This window comes from Trachinotus anak, unplaced genomic scaffold (genome assembly GCF_046630095.1).
Source record: "Trachinotus anak isolate AG129_WGS33_773 ecotype Australia unplaced genomic scaffold, CSIRO_AGI_Tana_v1 ptg000023l, whole genome shotgun sequence".
Lineage (NCBI taxonomy): Eukaryota > Metazoa > Chordata > Actinopteri > Carangiformes > Carangidae > Trachinotus > Trachinotus anak.
In genome coordinates, this window is record NW_027273874.1 from 7,220,802 (window position 1) to 7,242,798 (window position 21,997).

General features: G+C 39.7%; 1 protein-coding gene and 1 long non-coding RNA gene across 2 annotated transcripts in view; one reads left to right on the plus strand and one right to left on the minus strand.

Annotated features, from left to right (window-relative positions):
* Window positions 1-12,041, plus strand: part of cyp26b1 (cytochrome P450, family 26, subfamily b, polypeptide 1) — a 35,744-nt gene extending 23,703 nt beyond the window's left edge. Inside the window, exons 3-7 of the mRNA XM_071459947.1 lie at window positions 4,570-4,688; window positions 5,299-5,455; window positions 5,562-5,717; window positions 7,559-7,843; window positions 8,170-12,041. Coding sequence (XP_071316048.1) covers window positions 4,570-4,688; window positions 5,299-5,455; window positions 5,562-5,717; window positions 7,559-7,843; window positions 8,170-8,562 — 1,110 coding nt within the window. The 3' untranslated portion in view covers window positions 8,563-12,041. The remainder of the gene's footprint in view (window positions 1-4,569; window positions 4,689-5,298; window positions 5,456-5,561; window positions 5,718-7,558; window positions 7,844-8,169) is intronic.
* The window catches only part of LOC139607232 (uncharacterized), a 144,850-nt gene that overhangs the window by 47,513 nt on the left and 75,340 nt on the right, over window positions 1-21,997 (minus strand). The gene's annotated exons all lie outside the window — the stretch shown is intronic.

The following is a 21,997-nucleotide window of genomic DNA, read 5'->3' on the forward strand; positions in this document are numbered from 1 at the left end:
AAAAGGAAGTTAAGAGCCAATACAGCAAAAACGTTCTTCAGTGCAGCTGTATGTTAGTTTCCACTCTGGAAAGTAATTCAATAAAGCAAAAAATACATGTTCTTCGAGTTCAAAAAGCACATGCATTTGGATATAAGAGAAAAACTGCTGGTGTGACAACTTTAAAGTGGTTTAAGATGAATCATAGGCTGAAATAACGTGATACAGCCTTCTGCAACATTAACATTCACCTGGCTGCTCAAACACTCACACCTTTACATCTTAAGAGCTGCTCAACAACAAAGCAACCCCTGATGATAGGAGCAGGGAAAGATGTGTGGACTGCTCGTTTGACTGAGAGAAAAGAGGAAAAGGAATAAAGAGTATTTTAAAAAAGGAAGGATAAAGGGGCAGGGAGAGACGGGAAGAGGTGGGAGTAAAGAGAGAGAGAGAGAAGGAGGGAAAGGAGGGCAGAGAGAAGAATAAAGGAGTCTTTACATGTCTGTGGAACCAGCAGCTCGCAGCACTTTCACATAATTTAAGACATATGGACGTTATTAGGACGGCTGTGTCTGTGTGTGCGACAGTGTGTGTGTGTGTCTTTAAGCCTGTGTCTTTGCGCTGCAGGCTACAGAAGACAGTCACGTTTTTGTGGTGCAGCAAAAATGACTGTTTTACTGAACAATCCACACACACACACACACACACACACACACACACACACACACACACACACACACACACGCACGCACAGTTGGAAGGTCCCAGAGTGACACTGCATAAAAAACTGTGTTTGATTGGCAGCCAGACCGTGTAGGGAGATACCATGTGTGTGTGTATTTGTCTGACCTATAGTTACCTTTCGGAGTCTTGGCCTCCTGTCTGCCTGCACACACACACACACACACACACACACACACACACTGACTGACTCACTGGTGCTACAGTAGCTCAACCTTGCTGCTCTGTCTGTGTGTCTGTGTCTGTGTGTGTGTGTGTGTGTGTGTGTAGGAATAGGCAAAGTACTCACCCAAATTGACCAATTATGCATAATCCAGCGCAGACGGGTTAAATGGCTAAATTCACAGCGTTACACAACCTCCTTTGGCTTAACGAATATTTCTGGCCAATCACCTTTCAGTCTCTCTTTGACGTTTTTTTTTGTTTTTTTTTTTCCTGAAGACGACTCTCAAACATGTTGGTCTAGTTTTTAAATCCTCTGGTGAGTAAAGTAAACAGCAAACTAGCCAACAGCTGACTCAATCTCTATGGGTTGAAAGATGCAGAAACCATTGACACAAATAGCGAAATAAGCGGAAGCAAATTAAATCATCAATTGACTGATTCATTAACTAATTATCATCCAATATACTGATGATGAACCTCAAGAGATGAATGAATGACGACATAACCAACTAAATGTTGACTTTAAAACAACTGACTGAATGAATGAATGACTGATTAAGTAATTAATCTAATGACTGAAACGAAGCAACGCCCGTGAGACAATCGTTGTTGAAAATACTGGGAGACATATCATTCAAATCCAGTCAGTCCTCTCCAAAACCCCAACCCTACAATGGATGAATCAATCATACTGAAATTAACCCATCCAACAAACTAACTAACCGACTCCCTGGCAAACAAAAGAACAGCCGTGACAGCCTTGTGTGTTTTCTCAGACTGTTTTGAGGTCAGATACTGTGTGTAATCCCCTGTGGTCAGGGTTGGCGAGCGGGTCATGTAAGCTGATCTGTGACCAGCGGCCCCAGGGCGCGGCAGCAGAGGAAATGTAGCGCTGCTAACGTCTTAGAGCGCTCTGTGATCTGCACTAACCACTCCCTAACACACACATACGCAGGACATATATACCCATACGGTGCACACACGTAATTCACACACTTTCATGCACACAGCACCAGCTCAGTAGGCTATTGTTCATTCATTCTGAGGGCGACGGAGGGAGGGAAGCAGGGTTTGGAGGAATGAGAGAGAGAGGGAGAAGGAAAAGGGCAACAGAGGAGAAAGAACGTGAGAGGAAAATGAGGTAGAGGACAAAATAAGAGTACGGGTGCCCAACTGATGGTTTGGTGGCTGAAACATCAACCTCAAGAACCACATGTACCCTCAGTGGCCTGGGTTCAAATCCCACTAGAAGCTCCTTTCTTCCCTCTCAGCCTCTATTATGTCTCAGTGAAGAGAAGCAGGAACACTTTGTCTTTACAACCATGTTCTTTAGTGTGTTAACATATGGAAAACATATTCCAAATACACAACATAGTCATTTTCTTTGTACACGCTGTGCTTTAAAAGCTGCAGATCCAGCAGAAGCAGCGACGGCCACTTTTAAAAAAAGCATTAAAGGACTTTCAGAATCACATTTAGCAACATCCCATCATGCAGTAGTTACTAAAAGTAAAGTCGACTGTGTTAAGTGTAGTTAGGTTTATCTGCACAGCGATAAAAAGTGGAAGGAAGGTCATAAAAGAACCCACAGCGATAAAATACGTTTAGAGAAACCACAGAGGAGATGCAGTTATGAGTTTGTGTAGGTTAGATAATAAAGCAGTTCATTAAAAAAACATAAAAGTTGCTTCAAAATAAACAAATAAGGAAAGAAAGTAATACACCGAAACCAATCGACATGCAAATGGTCAACCCACATCCTAGCTGGAATGTCCAAAAGGACGGTAAGGCTCTTAAAGTGAACTGAACGGGTGATTGAGCGGCTGACTTATCATTAGACAGTATTTCTTGCTAATATAAAATTTGCTCGTTCGAATGTTCCAGTCTTATTTCATTGAGCAGAAAATGCAAACCATGTGTACCCATCGCTGAACGTGCCTAACAATGTGCTGCATGGCCGTTGCAATTACCAGGGACAACGCTTCAGATAAAATAAAACATTGAATTTGCCTTTTGATTTTTTTTGCACACTTTCACAACACATTGTTAAAAAACATAACTGAAAAGTTGACATTTCAGAGAGTTTTTCAACAAAGAAGCAGCGGTATCCTCCGTTCTCTTCTACGTTTTTAATAATATGTGGCTGTTCTGCGGAAAGGCTCTAAAGGTTAAACGCACATGTATGTTATTTATACAAATAAAGCTAAGTGTTAGTGACTGATTCATATTAATATAAAAGCCCTATTCTAGTCCTGCCTGCACTCTTTTCTCCTGTTTCTCTCCAATGTTCTCCACATCTAAATCATTTCCAAGACTGTTTTAAGGACAGTTTTGGAGGTTAAATCTGATGGAATGTTATTTGTCCAAACAACACTGACGACTGGTGACTGATTCATACTTAGAAATACTACAAGCAGCCAGGAAAGACTCAACTCTCCCCCCTCCTCTCCGTCTTTCTCTCTTGCTCTTTCTGCTTGTCATTCTAGTTCTGCTGACTACAGGGGAAAACCTCCACAATGTATAAGTCTCTATAAAGAGGGAGGGAGGGGGGAAAAGGAGAGAGAGAGAGAATCAGGGGATGAATAAGGAAATGGGCATCACAGAAAATGAATGAGAATGAACACATGATGGAAAGTCTTGTCTAGGTGTAGTTTGAGTGAGAGGGTAAATGGATAGAAAAACTTATAGAGGTATGATAGGCGAGAAAAAGAGCATCACGGATAAAAAATATAAACAATGAGATGTATTTTGATGAGTGCAATGACTAGAGTGACCAACAAGAACAACTAGAAAGCACTCAGAGGGTCAAAGGCTACACAATCCTCCACATTTGGGGTTATAAACTGCCAAAGTACAGTGGAAACTGCCAGTCACACCTTTACAGAACCCAAGTGGACATCATCAAATAGCTTGTTTTGTATGACCAACAATCTGAAACCCAAAGAGAGTTAACTCAGAATAATATATATTAAGGAGCAGCAAATAATCACACCGAAGAAGCTACAAGTACAGGAGGTTAGGTATTTTTCTTTTAAAAATCAACTTAAAATCATGAATCAATTATCAAAAATATGATCTGTTGATCAACTAATCAATTAATCAACTTATCGTTTCAGCTGTATTATGGATAGATACATGTTTGACCAAGGACTGCTTTTTGGCATCACATTTTAGGAGATATTAGCAAAAAGGTAAAGTGCAAATAGCCACATGATGGTGTTATCCAAAACTAATACTAAGAAATTCTTCCTTGGCCAATGACTGACCTTTCCACTGAAATGCTTTTTCAGTTGTACTGTATATTAATAGATAAACAAATGGAGGGGGAAAACATCCTTGGTGGAGATAAGAAATGTAAATGTAACAGTAGAATAAGCTGCCATCTGCTGACAGGATTTGCCACGCTCCGAGTTTCCTAAAGACCTTCCTGCTGGTGTGACTGTGCCAAGGGAGATTACATTAGTATGTGTAATCAGTGCTTTGTCCTCTGCTTTGACTTGCACTGGTTCAAATTAATTTCTACATGCCTTCTGTCTGTGTGACAAGTCATAAAATTTATGAGCATTTAATGAAAATCGTGGCTGATCTTTGCCTGTTCAGCTCGTGTCAAGAACAGACAGGTGTGCTCACATTCTGCATTTTAAGTGGCACTACATTCCTCCTCTTCCTCCTGTGTCTCTCCAGGTGTTTGCCAAAGTGTTCAGCCACGAGGCCTTGGAGTCTTACCTCCCCAAGATCCAACAGGTCATCCAGGAGAGCCTCCGAGTCTGGAGCTCCAACCCTGAGCCCATCAATGTCTACAGGTACACTGGGGGTCATGGTGTAGGAATGTGTTCAGAACAGGCAGAAACGGCAGTGTTAGATCACCATCTTACTTAGGCAGAAACACCATCGCAGTGGGTCAGAATACTGTAACTATTTCTGCAGAAAAGGACAGTACCACTACAGATAGAAGGCAGTCACAGTATGTAGAAACCAGTGTGTTGAAAGATTGTCAGAACCATCAAAGGTAGAAACAATGCCCTCATGAGAAGTAAGGACATCAACCAGTGCAAGCAAGAAATATCAATGTAACAGACAATCCAGATGTCTTTGAAAAAAACAAACTGCTTAAAGAAGTAAAGTCATCATAAGAAGCAGAACGATTGTCCTTCAAGGAAATGATACTGTCAGTCAAAACATCATCATTGTTGCAGGTTAGTATATGTTAAATAAAACATCCAAATCCCTGGTAGACAGGTCATTGTCATGAGAAGAAGCATCAGTATACGTAGTTCTAACCTACAAGAGCTGTAGAATATTTGCAGTTGTAGAACCTTGTTTGCAAAGAAAAGGTTCAGGCTTCTAGAGTCGTCGTACAAGAACATGTACAAAGCTTTTACTTGACGTAACCGATTGATTGCCTTTCCACAGGGAGAGCCAGCGGTTGTCGTTCACCATGGCGGTGAGGGTGCTGCTGGGTTTCAGGGTGTCAGAAGAGGAGATGAGGCATCTGTTCTCAACCTTTCAGGACTTTGTTGACAACCTGTTCAGTCTGCCCATAGACCTGCCATTTAGCGGCTACAGGAAGGTATGTGTAGTTGACATCCTCTGCTTTTCTACCTACACCTTTCAAAACTGATGAACATTAGTTATAGGTAACTCTTAGTTAACTTTTTTTGTGTGTGTGTTTGAAGGGTATCCGTGCACGAGATACCCTGCAGAAAAGCATAGAGAAGGCCATCAGGGAGAAGCCGCTGTGTTCCCAGGGGAAGGATTACAGCGATGCACTGGACGTCCTGATGGAGAGCGCCAAAGAAAACGGCACTGAGCTCACCATGCAGGAGTTGAAGGTAACACGCCTACACTCAAAAATCACCTGAGTGGGAGGGGGCGGTGTGCAAACTTATGCTGGAGAGAAGCCAGACGCACAAAAGGGCATTCAATCACGCGTGGGAGCATTAACACATGCAGTACAGAAACACACTAACTCCGATGCATGCGCTATGTGTGCAAACATACACACAGTCACACATATAGAAGAACAAATATGACAGCACAAATGCTAAGGTGATGCCCAAATGCAGACAGTACCAGTAAAAGAGACACACACACACAAAAACAGTAACACATACAGAGGAACACACTCACTGTTTACCCAGGAAAGTGGTGCCCGAGAGAACCTGTCTGGGCTGAGTGAATACACGCACACACACACACACACACACACACACACACACACACACACACACACACATACACATACACATAGTCATCATAATTTCTCCAAATCATCATAAGTAATGCGTGTGACATAGTAACTTATGATATACATCTTTACGTAAAATATGGCAGCGGGGATACTAAGCTGAGGCCCATAGGCAGACGCTTAACAGTAAAAGACACACACACACACACACACTGACAGGCACACCCTCTATTTACCTATTAAAGCAATTCTGAGGAATTCTGTGGAAACTCAACTCTCTCTGCTTCTCTCTTGCTCACTGCGGTTTCTGGGTTAAGTCCAGGGCCAAAAATAAGTCAACACTCCCCCTGCTAGGGGTCTGAAAGAGGCCTCCTGTACGCGCACACACACACACACACACACACACTTATATATAAATACGCACACAAAGTGAACTGGGGAGCCCCTGTCGCAGAGGCCCAGGTTGAAGCACTCTCCTGCAGTTTTCTGACGCATGCATATATAACAGACACACATGTAGGGTGAGGTAGAGGCATGTTTTGACACAGATAATGGCAGATGAGAGGTTTAAAATGAGAGTCGTGCTGCCCAGCCTCTGTGTTATTTATTCCACTACCTTAATAATGGGCCCAGCAAGGCATACTACTAAATGTTATTATTGGATACAAATGTCATATTTCCAAACACATTACTTTTCAGGAATTAAAAAAAACATACTTTTATTATGTATTGGCTTTTGACATTTTTTTTGGCCCAATGTTGTTATGAAACAAATGGCAGGCTTGAGGTGTTGGGTAGTGGATTTGCCGCCAAAGTAAGGTTGAAGTCCCAGGTTATGTTTGCTCACAGTTTGGCTTCATAATAATTGACAAAAGATGTCACATTCTGAGAAGAATTAATTAAAATGTCAGCCCTATAACACGCAGGGTGAGAAAATCCCTTTTATACAATCATAAATTCTACTTTTCGTATTGCTGTTACCTTAAAAAAGTAATCGTGGCTGTGGGCGTTTGGTATTTGGCTAATGTCCATCATCAAACTTCAGCACGTAATACTACCATCTATATTTCCACTCTCTGGACTCTTTGTTCAAATGACAAGCAATTAGCCCATCAGAGACTATGCTCAAATCCAGTTGACTTGCCCACAAATCAATTCATATGCCCTTAATACAGGCAGGCACAGGGATTGGCTTTTCCCAACTCTGGTCATGTAGTGAATAGTAAAAGAGATGGGTAGGAACCTATTTAAAAGCTGTCTATAAAAAGGTTTATAGTTTCTAAAGCCGTTGTTCACAAGAGTTGAATAAAATTTTACACTGTTAAACAAGTGTGTAACACAGACAAGTTAAAAAAATGCTCATCCTAAATTTACCAGTGGTTCCAAACCTGGGGGTCAGGAGCTTCAAGGGGTTGCAAGATTATTAACAAAACAGGAAAGTATAAATTCACTGATGCACCATCCTGCCTCTCGATCATCCTACAGGAGTCGACCATCGAGCTGATCTTTGCTGCCTTCGCCACAACTGCCAGTGCCAGCACCTCTCTCATCATGCAGCTCCTCCGCCATCCTCCTGTTCTGGAGCGCCTAAGGGAGGAACTGAGAGCCAGGGGCCTCCTCCACAATGGCTGCCTCTGCCCCGAGGGAGAGCTAAGGCTGGACACCATTGTGAGCCTCAAGTACCTGGACTGCGTCATCAAGGAGGTGCTGAGACTCTTTACGCCTGTCTCAGGGGCCTACCGAACCGCCATGCAGACCTTCGAACTTGATGTGAGTGGCCCGAGACTTTCTTTGCAAATCATGCATTCATTTTTAAACCTAGGGTCTTAGCACTCAAGGTCTGGTTTCAACTACAATGTCTGTGTTTTCTCTATAGAATGGTAGGTCACAGTGATAGTCCAATCAAACTACAGCCTATTACTATACAAAAGGTCAAGGTCTCACAACAAAAAATGCCATCTAATTTAGAAAAATGATTTATTACAGGTTACATAGTCTCATCACAATATAAAGGTTGTGTAAGAGATGTACTTGCAGTCATGACTGTACCCTCACAAACCTGCTCAGGGGCTGAATTTCTGTCTTTCTGTCTCCAGGGGGTCCAGATTCCCAAGGGCTGGAGTGTGATGTACAGCATTCGTGACACCCATGACACTTCCGCAGTCTTTAAAGATGTGGATGCCTTCGATCCTGACCGCTTCAGCCAGGAGCGGGGAGAAGACAAAGAGGGACGCTTCCACTATCTGCCCTTCGGCGGTGGCGTCCGGTCCTGTCTGGGCAAGCAGCTTGCCACCCTCTTCCTCCGTATCCTCGCTATTGAGCTGGCCAGCACCAGCCGTTTCGAGCTGGCCACTCGGCAGTTCCCTCGCGTGATCACGGTACCCGTGGTCCACCCTGTTGATGGGCTGAAGGTCAAGTTCTACGGATTGGACTCCAACCAGAATGAAATTATGGCCAAGTCAGAAGAGCTGCTGGGAGCGACAGTTTGAAGGGCAGAGAGTTGATGAGTAGAGGTGGGGGTGAGTGATCAAAGAGGTCTTTAGGGAAAAGATTGAAGGAAGGAAAGAAAGAATATCAGAGTTATCTTTTCTTCTCCACCTTTGTTCTGCTAAGTGGGAGGTTCTTTTTCAGACTGAAAGAAAAGCAGAAGTCTTCATCTCTTGTCACATCTGATGATGATTGAGACTTTTCTCTGTGATAGGAAGAAGCTGCCAAAAAGTTCCTAATTATGCTCTATTCTGTGTATTTTTTTAAAGAAATATACAAACAAAATGTATGTACAAAAAAGCTATGTAATATAATTTGAAAGAGAATGTGGGTAGTGCACAATGGGAGAAAGAGAGGTATGGTGGTACTTTTGGCGAAATGAAGTGTTGAAATAAGAAAAGTATAAGTAAAGATGGTTGTGGAAGGATGGCGAGATGGATGAAACAGGGTATAGGATGAAAGAATATTATATTTTAGCATTTTGCTTGTGCTTAATTAAAATCAGTGAACCATTTCAGTTGTCTAGCAGGGTAAAAGAAATGGATATACAGACTGAAAGTTCCAGATTTTCTGGTAAATTTGTGTTCAGGCTTCTTCATGGTGCCACTGAGATTCAACTCGCTTTCTTCTTATTTCAAAAAGATTTGAAAGAATGACTGAAATCAGTGGTGGTTTTTTCAGGTGTTTTCCATCAGTGGTCTATCAAAATTCAAATAGTTTAATAGCCTACAGATGCAGTGAAAGGGATCATAGCACAGTGGGTAGCAGGTTGTGGCACAGATAGACATGTTGCTGAGCTTGCAGATTGGCTCTGATGGTTTCTTCAAGCTAGCTGTATCCTGATGCAGTAAGTACGGTTTAAATTTGTAGTTCTAATTATGGTCAATTATCAATTTAGGCGGTGAAGGAAAGGGCTGTGCTTAGAAATGTAGGGGATGTAGTTCTGGCATGGAAGATGTACTGGCTGCATATTATAAGGGGCAGAACATATAACATTTAATGTAAATTGGCAATCTGTTCTGTTTCTTACGACAACTTTGCCTGATGTTTTTTCATGAACAGATTTTTAACCCAACGGTTTCAATATTGCTTCCATTCATGTGCCAGACAGTAAAATAAGCTTCTCAAACTACCAACATTATAAATAAACATTAGAAGCATAAAGGGTAAGAACTGTTATTGGTGGGATCTTACTGCTTGAGCAAAAGAAGAGTGCAGTTAAAATTACAGTAATGAATAAGTAATGGGGGCAAGGGAGTCTTCAGGTCACGCTACTCTTTGAGATACTTCTTGAGGAGGTAAATTCTTGCTGGAATAAATGAATCCCATCTTTTTGGCCATAACATTCAGTACACTTTTTTGGGGTTCATAATTACAAACCCTAAAAACAAAAATTGATCAAGAGACAAATTAGAAACTGTACTCACGAGAAACTCAAAGAAACTGCAACCCCATGTTTAGACATCCTAAATTCTATCTTGAACGTAGGTTTTCTTTTTATCAATATCCTCAGTGGAAACCTTACATTACTCTCTTCTTTTCCTCTGCAGCCCACAGGTTGCCCATCTGCATTGCCTCAAAATGTTGCCCATTTCTAAAGCATATCCAAGTAATCTTGGTGGTGTGTGAACTCAGGTGCTGAGTAGACATAGTGATGAATAAGCCTTTGCTTTTTGATATTTAACTCTGACTGACTGCACATAAAAAGACTATCACTTACTTACTGATGTAGTTTCAGAGCTGGACCGATTACTTTTTGAAAATCTGTCAATTACTTTGCTTTCTATTCACAAAAGATATCAGGGGTTTCTGTTAGTGTTTTTCTCTCTTGTATTTGCTTCTGCAACAATTCTGTATCTCCCCAAGGAGATAATTTGGTGGTGCAAGCAGAATCAACCAACAGGAATTCCCAATTGGCATCACACAAGATGAAAGTAACTGAATCCAGGTCAAACTGTAATCAGGTCCAGGCCTGCTTTGTAAACTCTCTCAACCTGTGCTTTGATTTATGAAGTACACTTCTAAGTTGCATTGAGATTGTACTCTCTCAGACAGTGACTTTATCCCACAACGAGGATATGTTTAAGAACTCGCTCTCACGAATGGGTGCAAATTCCTGAGCTGGAGGTGGAAAAAAGACAGAGGGATAAGGTGGAGGTGGAGAGGAGATAACCTACATACATGCTGCTTGAGTGTTGCTTTGTCATTCTGTGTTTATTTGTGTGCTGTTTTTATTTTCCCGTCTCCTTGGGGCAGTCATTTTAAGTTCTGTGGAGAAGGTGACGTTCTATCTTGCTGCTCCTCCAATCAACGCTAAGAATGCAAAACAAAACAATTTCCATGGTTAAAGCAACTTTATTAGCTAAAAGAGATTTATTGTTTGAGGTGATTGCACAATCAGGACTCTCAGAGCTTTGTGTGCTCCATTAATGGAGAGGGAGATTTCTTCAGCATTTCCCATATATGGAAAGCTTCTACAACGGAACTCTGGGACATGTTAGCGGAACTCTGGGACATTCTAGAATCCATGGACAGAATTCTAAGTTCCAAACTGAAGCTTGAGAGAGAAGGACCAATGAGGTTTCAGGGGAGGGCAGGGTCACGCTCACAGGGCTTTTCTTATTGGATGATACTGTTGTCCAATTGCATTCCAGATGGATTCTGCCTGTGCCAGACATTGTTCTCCCTTTCTACCAACCACACCACTGATGTCTTCATGATTTAAAAAAAAAAATGAAAATAGATTTTTTTTGCTGCTTCTCTTGTGTATATTTTCTAATTGAGAGTTCTAGATTGCAATAGTTTGTATCAATTGAGATTTGCTATTTCCTTCCCTTTAGCTGGTTAAAATATTTGCATTTTGTGAAAACAAAAAGAGCATTTATAGGTTATAGTGTATATTAATTTGTACAAGGTTCCTTTCTTTAGCAAGCCTTGGGAAAAATCAGCTATTTACATCTACTAATAACCTAATATTAATGTTATTGTACGATTAATATTGTTGTTATAAGATATTTGAAATGCTATTTTTTATTCTATTGCAGATTTAGAGTTTTTAGCCTAAATGAGAAGGTCTTTGGTAAATATTGGATGTATTTAGAATGTTATGTATTTCAGTTATATTGTAAACAGTGTTTAAAATGTTAATATTGTTGATTACTGTAATAATTATTATTTGTTTTTGTTATTCAGACTTATTATCACTGCATTTTATTTGATATTAATTATGGAAAACAGAAAGCACTTGCGAGGTATGTCTATTTTTTAAGTGCCATGCGACTACACTTCCCCTTCCTCTCACCTGTTGGTTTCTCTGAACCTGTCTTATGTCATTCTGTACATAATATTTGTATTTCTTTTTTCAGGAAAATATGTTCATTTAGTTTAAATATGAATGTCTTGTTCTACTTCCTTCCTTTCCTTTTTTGTTACCGTGATTGTTAAATGTACTCCTGTAATAAACTATAAAGTGGAAAAGATATTTGCATAGTAACTTTTTTTGGTACTCGAAAAAACACTGCACAGATGCACCATCCTATCAACAGTTGTATTACTACTGCATAACAGAAGAAAAAGCCATAAAAAAAGTTAAATTTGTGAAATAAAGAACAGTCTGCTTCAATAAAAGACAACGCCACTGGTCACATCTCAGCAAAACCAAGATAAAATCAAACCATTCACCTTACAGAGAATTCAGAATCTGCTCAATCCTGAAATACATAAAATGACCATGGTTCTGAATACTTGATGCCAGTGTTTATATATTAATTCCTACAATATCTGCATGTGGTAGCTACACTATCATTAAGGTATAGTAATGGTTACACAGCTAAAATGCTGTATTAAGGCAAAAGACATTGTTTCAAATGCTTGAAAATTAAATTTTCTTCTCCGCAAGTGCACAGTGCAGCCGTTTTAACCAGCTCCTTGTTCCTGCTCAGATTTTTCTTGAGTTCCTTCAAAGACCCTTTTCCATCAAATCTAAATGTATAATTATATGGTCAGTGCATTGATATAAGTGTATCTGACTGAAATATCATTTAGATGAATGATTCATATGATTTTAGAAAAGCGGGGTCAAAAAAGAAACAAGAGGCCTAATCTGTGATAAGTGATACTTAGACTGTTGGCAACAAATCTTAAACAGGCTTAGTGCTTACATAAATAAATGTACCCTTACATTAAAAAGACAACAGACTTGATTAAATCACATTTCAATATTTCCTGAAAAATAGCCTTGCCGATTAAACTATAGCTTCGCTTTTTTTTTTTTTTGTAAATGTTAACCACTTTGTTATTGAACTCTTCAAAGTGAGCCCAACAATGGGGCTGAGACTCGTCATGTGGGGAACACACAGAAACTGGTGGTCTGGTTCAGGCTCTCGGCACACTGACTGACTGATGTCTCAATGCCTACATATTTGTTTTTATTTCCCAGCCAGCAGATCCCAGTGGTTTGTGAACATCAAGAAGAAACAGGCTGTGATGTTCGCTGGGAGTTTTTCTTTAGCTTGATGGAAGACAGAAACAGAAAGACAGAGGAAGAAAGAGAAAGAGCACAATTATACAATGTGACAAACTTCAAAGACTTGCTTGTAAAGTGCAGACACAAAAACACACACCAACAGATAGAGAAATACACACAAATACATACAAGACAGTTTGGAAATAAGTGAGAACATAGACACATGTTCATGAACAACATGAATATGAGATAAGATTGAATGATACACTGGCTTAACTGTATGGACACAGTACTTGTGAATGTACACACACAGACACACACACTCAAAAATCACACACAGCTTGTGGGAAGAACAAGGAGTTCAGCTCTGTTTGTAGCTTTGCCACCAGGATAGACTTATTGCCACACTAAATACTCCAAGATAAACCACGTCAAGGGAGCTGAGTGTGTGTGTGTTTGTGTGTGTGTTTCTCCATGTTCTGTTGGTTGTGGTGTGTGTAGACATGGTTTGATGGTTTTCATGAATGGAGGGAAGTTGTGTGATCATGAAGTGACTGACCTCTGTTGACATTTGTAACCGTTTCAATACAAATAGTCTGTGCTTTCATGTCTGCTGTATTGCCACGTGGTCATTAAATGTGCTGCTTGAGTGTAATGTGTAGTCACATGAGCACAGAACTCACTGGTGAACATGCTCCACATAGTAAATGAAGAGTAATTAAGAGTTTTGGACCGTGGTAAGTAAATTCACTCAAGCTCCCATTTTTTTTGAATAACAAGTTGTGTTTCTTATTTCTAGTGTCATTGACATTATGTTATGACAGATTAATTTGCACTTTAACACATCTAGAAGTTTGCAATGTTGGACTTACGCTGTATAGATGCAAATTAGGTTTCATTTTCAGGAGTCACTGTCAGGACGAGTGAAACAGCTGTTTTAATAAGCGTTCCTGCCTATGTTCAGTTGTCAACCACACAAACCGTCACCAGGGGAAGGTGGGGTCTGGGGTTTGTGTTTCTATGGGATATTTATTAATTTATTAAAGTGGAGCACCCATTATGTACCTGTTCCCAAGAAAAGTAATCCTTCATAAGAAACGGTGGCTGTAACATGTATCAAAGAAGTCTCACTATTATGCAAAACCTTATGACAAGTAAAAATTCTTTGTCATGAAACTCCTAGGGGTCCTCATACATAAACAACAAAATGACCCATATCTTGCACTTCTGTTGTTAAAGACATTTTGGACGCCTAATCATCCACCAACAACTCCTCCCTCAGACTTTTTGTGTTGCTTTAACAATATCATTTCTTGGTCTCTACAATGGGACTTTTATTATATATGTATATGAAGTAAAAAAAGAACAAACTGAATGAAAAAAAATGAAGAGTAGACAAAGAGAAAGTGGCAGGGGAGTGGGGGAGGGGGGAAAGTAGAGAATCAGAGGATGAAAGACAGAGTCCTCTCAGCTGTGACTCTCTTGTCCTCTGAGGGATTAAACCTCAGTTATTATCCAGCAGGCTGGATGCAGAGGCACACAGTCGAACCCTCGTCTGCAGGTTTTAGGAATCATGGAGATCCTGAGAGCAGACAACAACCAGTCAGTGTTCACACTGAGTCAACAGAATGAGCAGGAGTGTGACAGTCCATCTCAAGACAGGATGATGAGAGGAAGACAAAAGAAATAGATCAGAGAAAGAGAAACTGAATAATGACAGGTACAAACTTCATGCAGGTCTCTGATCTAATCCAAATCCAGTGGCTCTGTATTCTACATTTTAAAAGTTTCTAATCTTAATTTATCTGAACTAAAATCCTCAGGGAGAAAAAATTGTAGGATGATGAAAAAGTAGTTGAATGCATTTTTCACGGTTTATTAATATTTTGTCCCTCCATGTATGTCTTTATCTTTTACATTTATAGGATTATAGCAATGTAACTTTGTCTTGCTCTGAGTTTTTCAAGAGGTCATTGTGCAAACCTTCAACATTTCACCTGTTTGCATAGTTTTTCCTTATTTAGTAGCCACTCTAGCAGCATTGGCTCTAGGGAGGGAAACACTGGCTTGTTGGTCCATTTTTCCACCAATTACCTCAACAAATGTTTGAAAGATTGTCATGAAATTTTGTACCACTGTTCGAGGTTCCCAGAGGGATGAAGTTTCATGACATTGGGAATCCACTGATTTTTCCTATAATGCAAATAGGAGGTCAAAATTTTCACTCAAAATATCCCAGAATCTCCTTCATGGATTAGCTTAAAAGCTTGTACTTTCTTAACTCTGAGAGAATGTATTTGGTGATCCCCTGACTTGCATCAGTGTGTGACCAGGGTCAAATGAAAGCAAAAGTATCTTTGTGATGTGTGTTTTCAATTTGATATCAACAGTTTGGAAACTTTTAGGGGTCACTGATGGGGCTTCCTGGATTTTATGCAGCAGAATTTATGATTAGTCTTTTTGCTGACACATCTGCCCCACTTAAATTTCACCCTCAAGAGAGAACACAACAAGAGCTGGTTTACATTTTCTTTTGCATGTAAATCCACAATATGCAACTCTAGGTCCACAGAGATTTACAGACACCTGGAAAACTAAAGTCTATGCTGTGCTTAGTGTTTAGTGCTGATTAGCAAATATTAACATGCTAAACTAAGATAGTCAACATGGCGTGATCACAGTGCTGTTTATTAATGCAGATGATATGCTGCTTGTTCTGTTGATGCTGTTTTGTTTGGAAAGTTCAGCTCATGACGATGCAGAGATGGCTTCATTTAGAGTGATGATTTTTTACATGACTGATTAGTCCTGAAGGGTTAGGGTTAGGGTTAGTACTATGTACTATTGTACATGGAAGTTTATGGAGGCATCAGCAGTTTTAATTCTTTTCATGGTCCTGGGGCAAAAACTGCTGTTGAAAGTTTATCAAGATCTTCAGAAAAATCATATTTTGGATGTTATCCAGTTTCATTTTTTTCATCCCAGAGCAAACACTGTTTCCAGTAAGAGACTGAGTAGTTTTTCATCATAAAGAAAGTGAACATGCAGCTGGAAGCGGCAGAAGCTTTTGGCACCAAGCTGCCAACAGCAGGAGGAAATGTCAAGAATGTCAAAGAACAAAAAGACTAAGTGTTTAGGGACAAAAAAGGGACAATAGCCTCTTCCTCTACTGTAAGAAAAGGGAGAAAAAAAATTAGTGGGCTACATGCAGCACTATTTTCCTCATTACTGAAGTGCAACAGTCTCAAGTTTCCTTAAAATCTTCCAGGTGCACATACAAGGTATTTGTTCATTTCACTGTCTGCATAAGACTTTGCCTAAGGGCATTTCATTGCACAATTGTCAGTATTTCCAAGTAGGCAGAAACATCTGTTGGTAAATTGCCATGTGTTTCACTGTGTATGAACTGTGATTTTCCTCACTGCAGTAACGTGGGGTTTTCCTGCACAGTGGCCTGTCAAACCTGTATGAACTGCTCCTGGTGTGTCAGTTCTTTTTAAAACTGGCTGCAGTAGGCCAACAGCTACGTTTGGCAACATGCATCTGCTGCAGTTTGTAGATGTGAAACATCCAGAGAAAACATTTATGACTTCCCACTGTTGGTACTTTATGCAATCATTATCAAAGGAAATGTGCAGAGGTGGAAGCTATTTGGAGGTTCGCCTTCCTTGTCCCATCAAACAACAGAAGCTGTTCCAAAATGTTTCATGTCAAGGACTTTTGAGTTGACTCATGTAATTTTTTGTTCCAGAAATTCCCATCTGAGAAAGCTGCACCCTCTGTCCATCCATCCATCTGTCCATTCATCACTCTGCAGTTTGTGTACAGCCAGATATACACTGAATGAAACCCAGTCACATACTGTTATTTCTTCTGGATTTTCAAATAAATTCTGCTCCATAAAATCCAGTTTTTGCCAATTTATTTTTTGCCTAATCAAATGAAGTCTTAAAAGAAACCTTAATAAAAAGAGGTCCAAGTTTTGTATCCAAAACACACAGTTGTTCACATTTCTAATATGTCAGTTTGAGAATTTTTAGCTTGATGTGATAACAGTTTGTGAGTCCTCCAGTAGAAAGAAAAGAAAGGAGTGTGCAATTCTGCTGTAGCATGATTTTCCATGAAAAAAGCCCACTGGCTGAAGACATTACTGAGGATTAACTTTCAAAAAAATTTTCAAAGCAAGGATTTTCTCCAGAGAGAAACTATAATACTGAATAATACTGAAGATTCTCATGGAAATGAATATGTGAAAATTAAATAGTCATTCTTCTCTGGTGATAAAGAAATTTAAGTAGTTGTGATTTTGCTGAGGACCAGGGGAGGCCCAGCCAATGACCCCTAGAGTCCCCAAGCTGTTGAAATCATATATTCAACACAGATCATTAAGTTACTTTCGTTTTCAGTTGAAATTGGTCACAAACTGAAATAGTGATCTGCTGGAACTGTCTTGTTTATTTAAGCTGCTTAGTGTAGACGGGGGAAAAGAAAGTGAGAGAAAAGGTGTGAGTTTCTCAGAAATACAAATATAAGGAAGAAACTGTTGCATAACACGACTGACTGGCACAATAAAGAAAAACAAAACTAAAAGATAGAGAAATAGAAGAAGAGGTGTGGGAGAAAGATAAGGACTAAAAAGGAAACAACCTTTCATGACACACTGAAAGAAGGAAAAGCAAAATAATATGTGACAAAAGATGTAGGTGATGATGGGAAGATAAAATTATAGATAAACTGCGGGGATTGCCACAAGTGTGTGTATGAGTGTGTATAGTCATGAACTTCAGTTGAACTTGAAATGATGCGTCTGAAGCACAGCAGGTGCAGGAGTCAAACTGAGTTCAAAGCACAAACACAGACACACTGTTTGTATAGCTACACTTGTGAGGACCCACAAAGAAAAAACGTCCTCAAAATGTCTTAAAGTTACATTAGTCCCCACAAAGATAGAAGAACAAGAACACACACAACAGAAGCCATATGAAGAACAGTAGCTTGACCAATGTTTAAAAAATGTATTGGCTCAGTGTATGTGAAGTGAATCCAGGACGTGCTCATCCTTTGATGTGAAACCTACATGACCTGATATGAAAGCCAACTGTGAACAGTTGGTATTTTGTTAAAGTGCACAACAGTACCACCTTACTCCCAAAATGTATCATGAGTATAAGATGCAAGGAAGAAAAACATAAACATTTAAATGCATGATAAAAAAAAAAACAGTTATTAAAATAATTAGAAAACACCCAATACTATGAAATGTATTTAAAGTCAATAAAATGCATTATGTACACTGCAAGCAATAGAATATAAAATAAGAATATGTACTGATATAGAAGAATATAAAGATAAAGAATATCAACAATTAAATGAAGAAGGTATTTAATTATTTTTTTAAGAACATAACATTATAAAATCTGTTAAAAACATCAAGATAGAAACTTGAGTAAAGCTGATGTGTGTTGTTTTGTTTCAGTGTTTAACCCAAGAGAAACGGATTCTGAATTATTGATGACATTGCTAACAGAGTTAGTATCAGGTTCAGACAGCCTGACATCACCCTATTGATCACTGGCACATGAGCTGTGTTCTGGGGGACTGTGCATATCCACTTACACATAGTTGTGTATCCTTTAGTTACATTTTATTTTTTGTCAATTCAAGCATTTTAAATGTCAGTGCAAATATTTATGTATCCATTTTCTCCCCCTTTGATGGTTTCCTGCCAAAAGTATACAAAAAGTAAGATTATCCCAAGCTTTTATTCCGTGGTGGATGGAAAAAAAGCCTAAAAATATTACAATATAGAATCTGCTTTTAACCATTTTAATGAAATTATTGTAAGGGTTAAAGGGTTAAGAGAAAACTGGCATCATAGGAAGATAAAATAAATAAGGACCAATCGCTCAAGTAAAAATTAAGTAGGAAAAAATGTTCCATGTTTCAAATAGCGCTGGGTGATACTACAAAAACAAATCAAATTTCACCTCATTGTAAGTACAGTATTAGTTTTTTTCGGCAATTATTTGTACTTTTATATGATATGATGATTATGATGATATGATGATTTGTTCACAGTAGGAAAAACAGTTTAAATAATAAACCAACTGAGGTTCATTTTGTAGACAAAGGGGTTTTGTACTGATCTCTGGGCGTAGGCTTAGGATCGATGATGACACCCTGACATGCTGCTGAAAGAAAACATGATCTTTTTATCTTAGTGCTTTATCACGTAATCTCACTGTAACCCCAAACCATAAGAGGGGAGTCAAATCAATACATCTTATTGATGAGGGAAAACTGAGCCTCATGTCATTTTACAAGTGACATATCACCAGGGAAATGAGGGCAACAGTGATCAATGAAAGTGACCGGTTGATATTTTGTACTATAACATGTATATTCTCTGAGTTTTTAAAACATCCTGTTACATAGCAGATAAAAAAAAATCCTTTTGACAGAGAAGAGTGAGATGAAGGGAACAGAAAAGAACAACAGACTGGGAAAGATAAAACTGAGGTGAGAATGAAGTGACCGAAAAGGGTGAAAAAGAGGAGAGTAAGAAAAGGACAAACTGGGGAGAAAGAGGAGGAAGAGATAGACAGACTAGAAAAAGAGATAACTGAAGTGGAGGGAAACAACATGTGAGAGAGAAAGAAAGAAATGAAAAGCTGGAGAGAAGAGAGGGATAGAGTATGAAAGATTTCTGGCATCTCTCTGATGACTGTGATTGATCTGAACGTGGTTAAATATTCAGAGCTTCTAAGCATGCCAGTAATCTCTATGGAGTCCTGCCACTGTGTGAAGGAAAGGTGGCCATTTGGCTCACAACGAGGGTTCAAACGTTCATATTTCAGGTTTTAATCAGGCTCAGATTGCAGGATTTTTCAAATCATAAACACACTTACACTACCAGACTATGAAACAGCTGTGCATCATGTGTAATACAGTAATATTAGGATCATCTTTTACTGCAGTAACTACACAAGAGTTGATCCATCTCTTCCTTGTCCGTACAGCTAAAAACAACTTCAGGAGGAGTTTTCCTGCAAAAACCAGTTCACCAGCTTCATTACTACATCTCATAAAAGTCATACTTGATCTGTCTCTTGTTTTCTATGAAAAGTCGTCTCTTCTCTGCTCTGAACAGCTAAATGGGTTTAAACTTTATCTTTTTCTGATTAGGAAATGTTCAGTGAACTGCCCACATTGCAGATCTGGACCAGAACTCATCATAAAAAGCTTGAAGCGTCTGTAATCTGATCCCACCTAAAGGGTTTAGACCAGAATGAACCATTCACTCATGACTGTAGCAATGAGCCAGACACCTGCCTCCACATCTGTATAATACTTACAGCACTGTCATACATGTTCAACACATATCATCTTAAACTCTACCTATTGGTGGGGAAATGTTGGGTCTCTCCAAAGTGTTCTTCATTGGTAATGAGGAAAAGAGGAAAAGGCAAGGGGTGAAAATGAAGAATGAAAGAAGGATGCGAGACAGGTAGAAAAGAAATGAATCGGGAGAAAAGAGAAACAGACTCAAATGAGATTAAAAAGACTAAAATTATCAGAAAACGACTTCAAGAGAAGGAAACAAGTGAGAAAGGGCAGTGTGGACAAAAGATGGACAAAAGAAGACTGGAAAGGAAAAAAAAGCAGGGAGTCTGAAGAATTGAGTAGAAGTGAGGTAAAAATGAAAAAGAAAGGTGAAGGAGAAATGACCAAAGGTGAGGAGATGGGCAAAGGAAGCGCAAAGGGAAGGAGAAATGAAAGGAGGGCAAGAATGGAGGAAAAACAAAAGAGAAAAGGGAAGGACAGAGAGAGAAAAAAGTTCTAAAAACTAGGAGAAGAAGATAATAAGAAGGAACAGGGAAAGATATAACAAAAAAAGGAAAAGCAGGAGGAGGTGTGCATCAGATTTGTGTCTTGGCCCTGCCAGCTAACCTCCCCTATCAACCCATTAACATCTAAATTGTTGAGGAAAACTCCATTTCTTTATCAGTGCCATCACACACACACACACTCTCTCTCTCTCTCACACATACACACATACACACACACACACAAAGACACACCGACTATTTTGACTTCACTTGCCCTCCAGTTCTTGGGCTCTTATCTGCTTTTATGAGGGAACAATGGCTTCTTTCAGCCGTCTGCCCTCCCTCTCTGTCCAACTCTTTCTCTCTCTCTCTCTCTCTCTCTCTCTCTCTCTCCCCTTCTCCCCTCGTCTTCCTCAGCCTCTCTCCATCCTCGGAATGCAGATTTCCGACCACAGGGTTTGAAGTCAGGCTGGAGGGGAGCTAATTATTATGGAAAAGAGAACAAGACACGGAGGGAGGGAGGGAAAAGAGATAGAGAGTCTGGAGGGGGAGAAAGAAGCAGACAGATGCAGAAGGGGAGACGAGGAGAAGAGCGGCACTGTTGTTCATTAGCAGAGGAAAAACAAAAAAAAAGAAGAAAAAAAAAAGAAAAACAAAGACACAAACAGAGACGTGAGGAGTTCATTTCCCATACTTTACATGGCCTTTATGGGCTGGTGAGCAGTTGGGGCATATCCCAGCATACTGAGGGGGGTAACATAAGGAAACATCTTGGATTTTGAACCACCTGACTTGAACATGTTTGTGGAATAAAAGCATGGACATTAGGAGTTAGTCCAAACCACTGAGCTACCACACTACCCTAATTCACAAACATTAAAACTACTTGGTTAAGGTTATGGGATGATCAGAGTTTGGGTTTTTCCTGCTTTTTACAATTTATTTGACCAGATCTAAACATACTTATCATACTCATGTGCTGACCAAACAACTGCACCAGAACCGTACAGGACGTGGTCTTGGTGGGGTCACAAACAGATTCTGCAGTGGGTTGTTCATGGTGGGAATGTGATCCACTCTTGATCTGACCGAACTATAAACGTGCTCCAGGTTTGAGCTGAATGACTCCAGTAGCCAGGTACA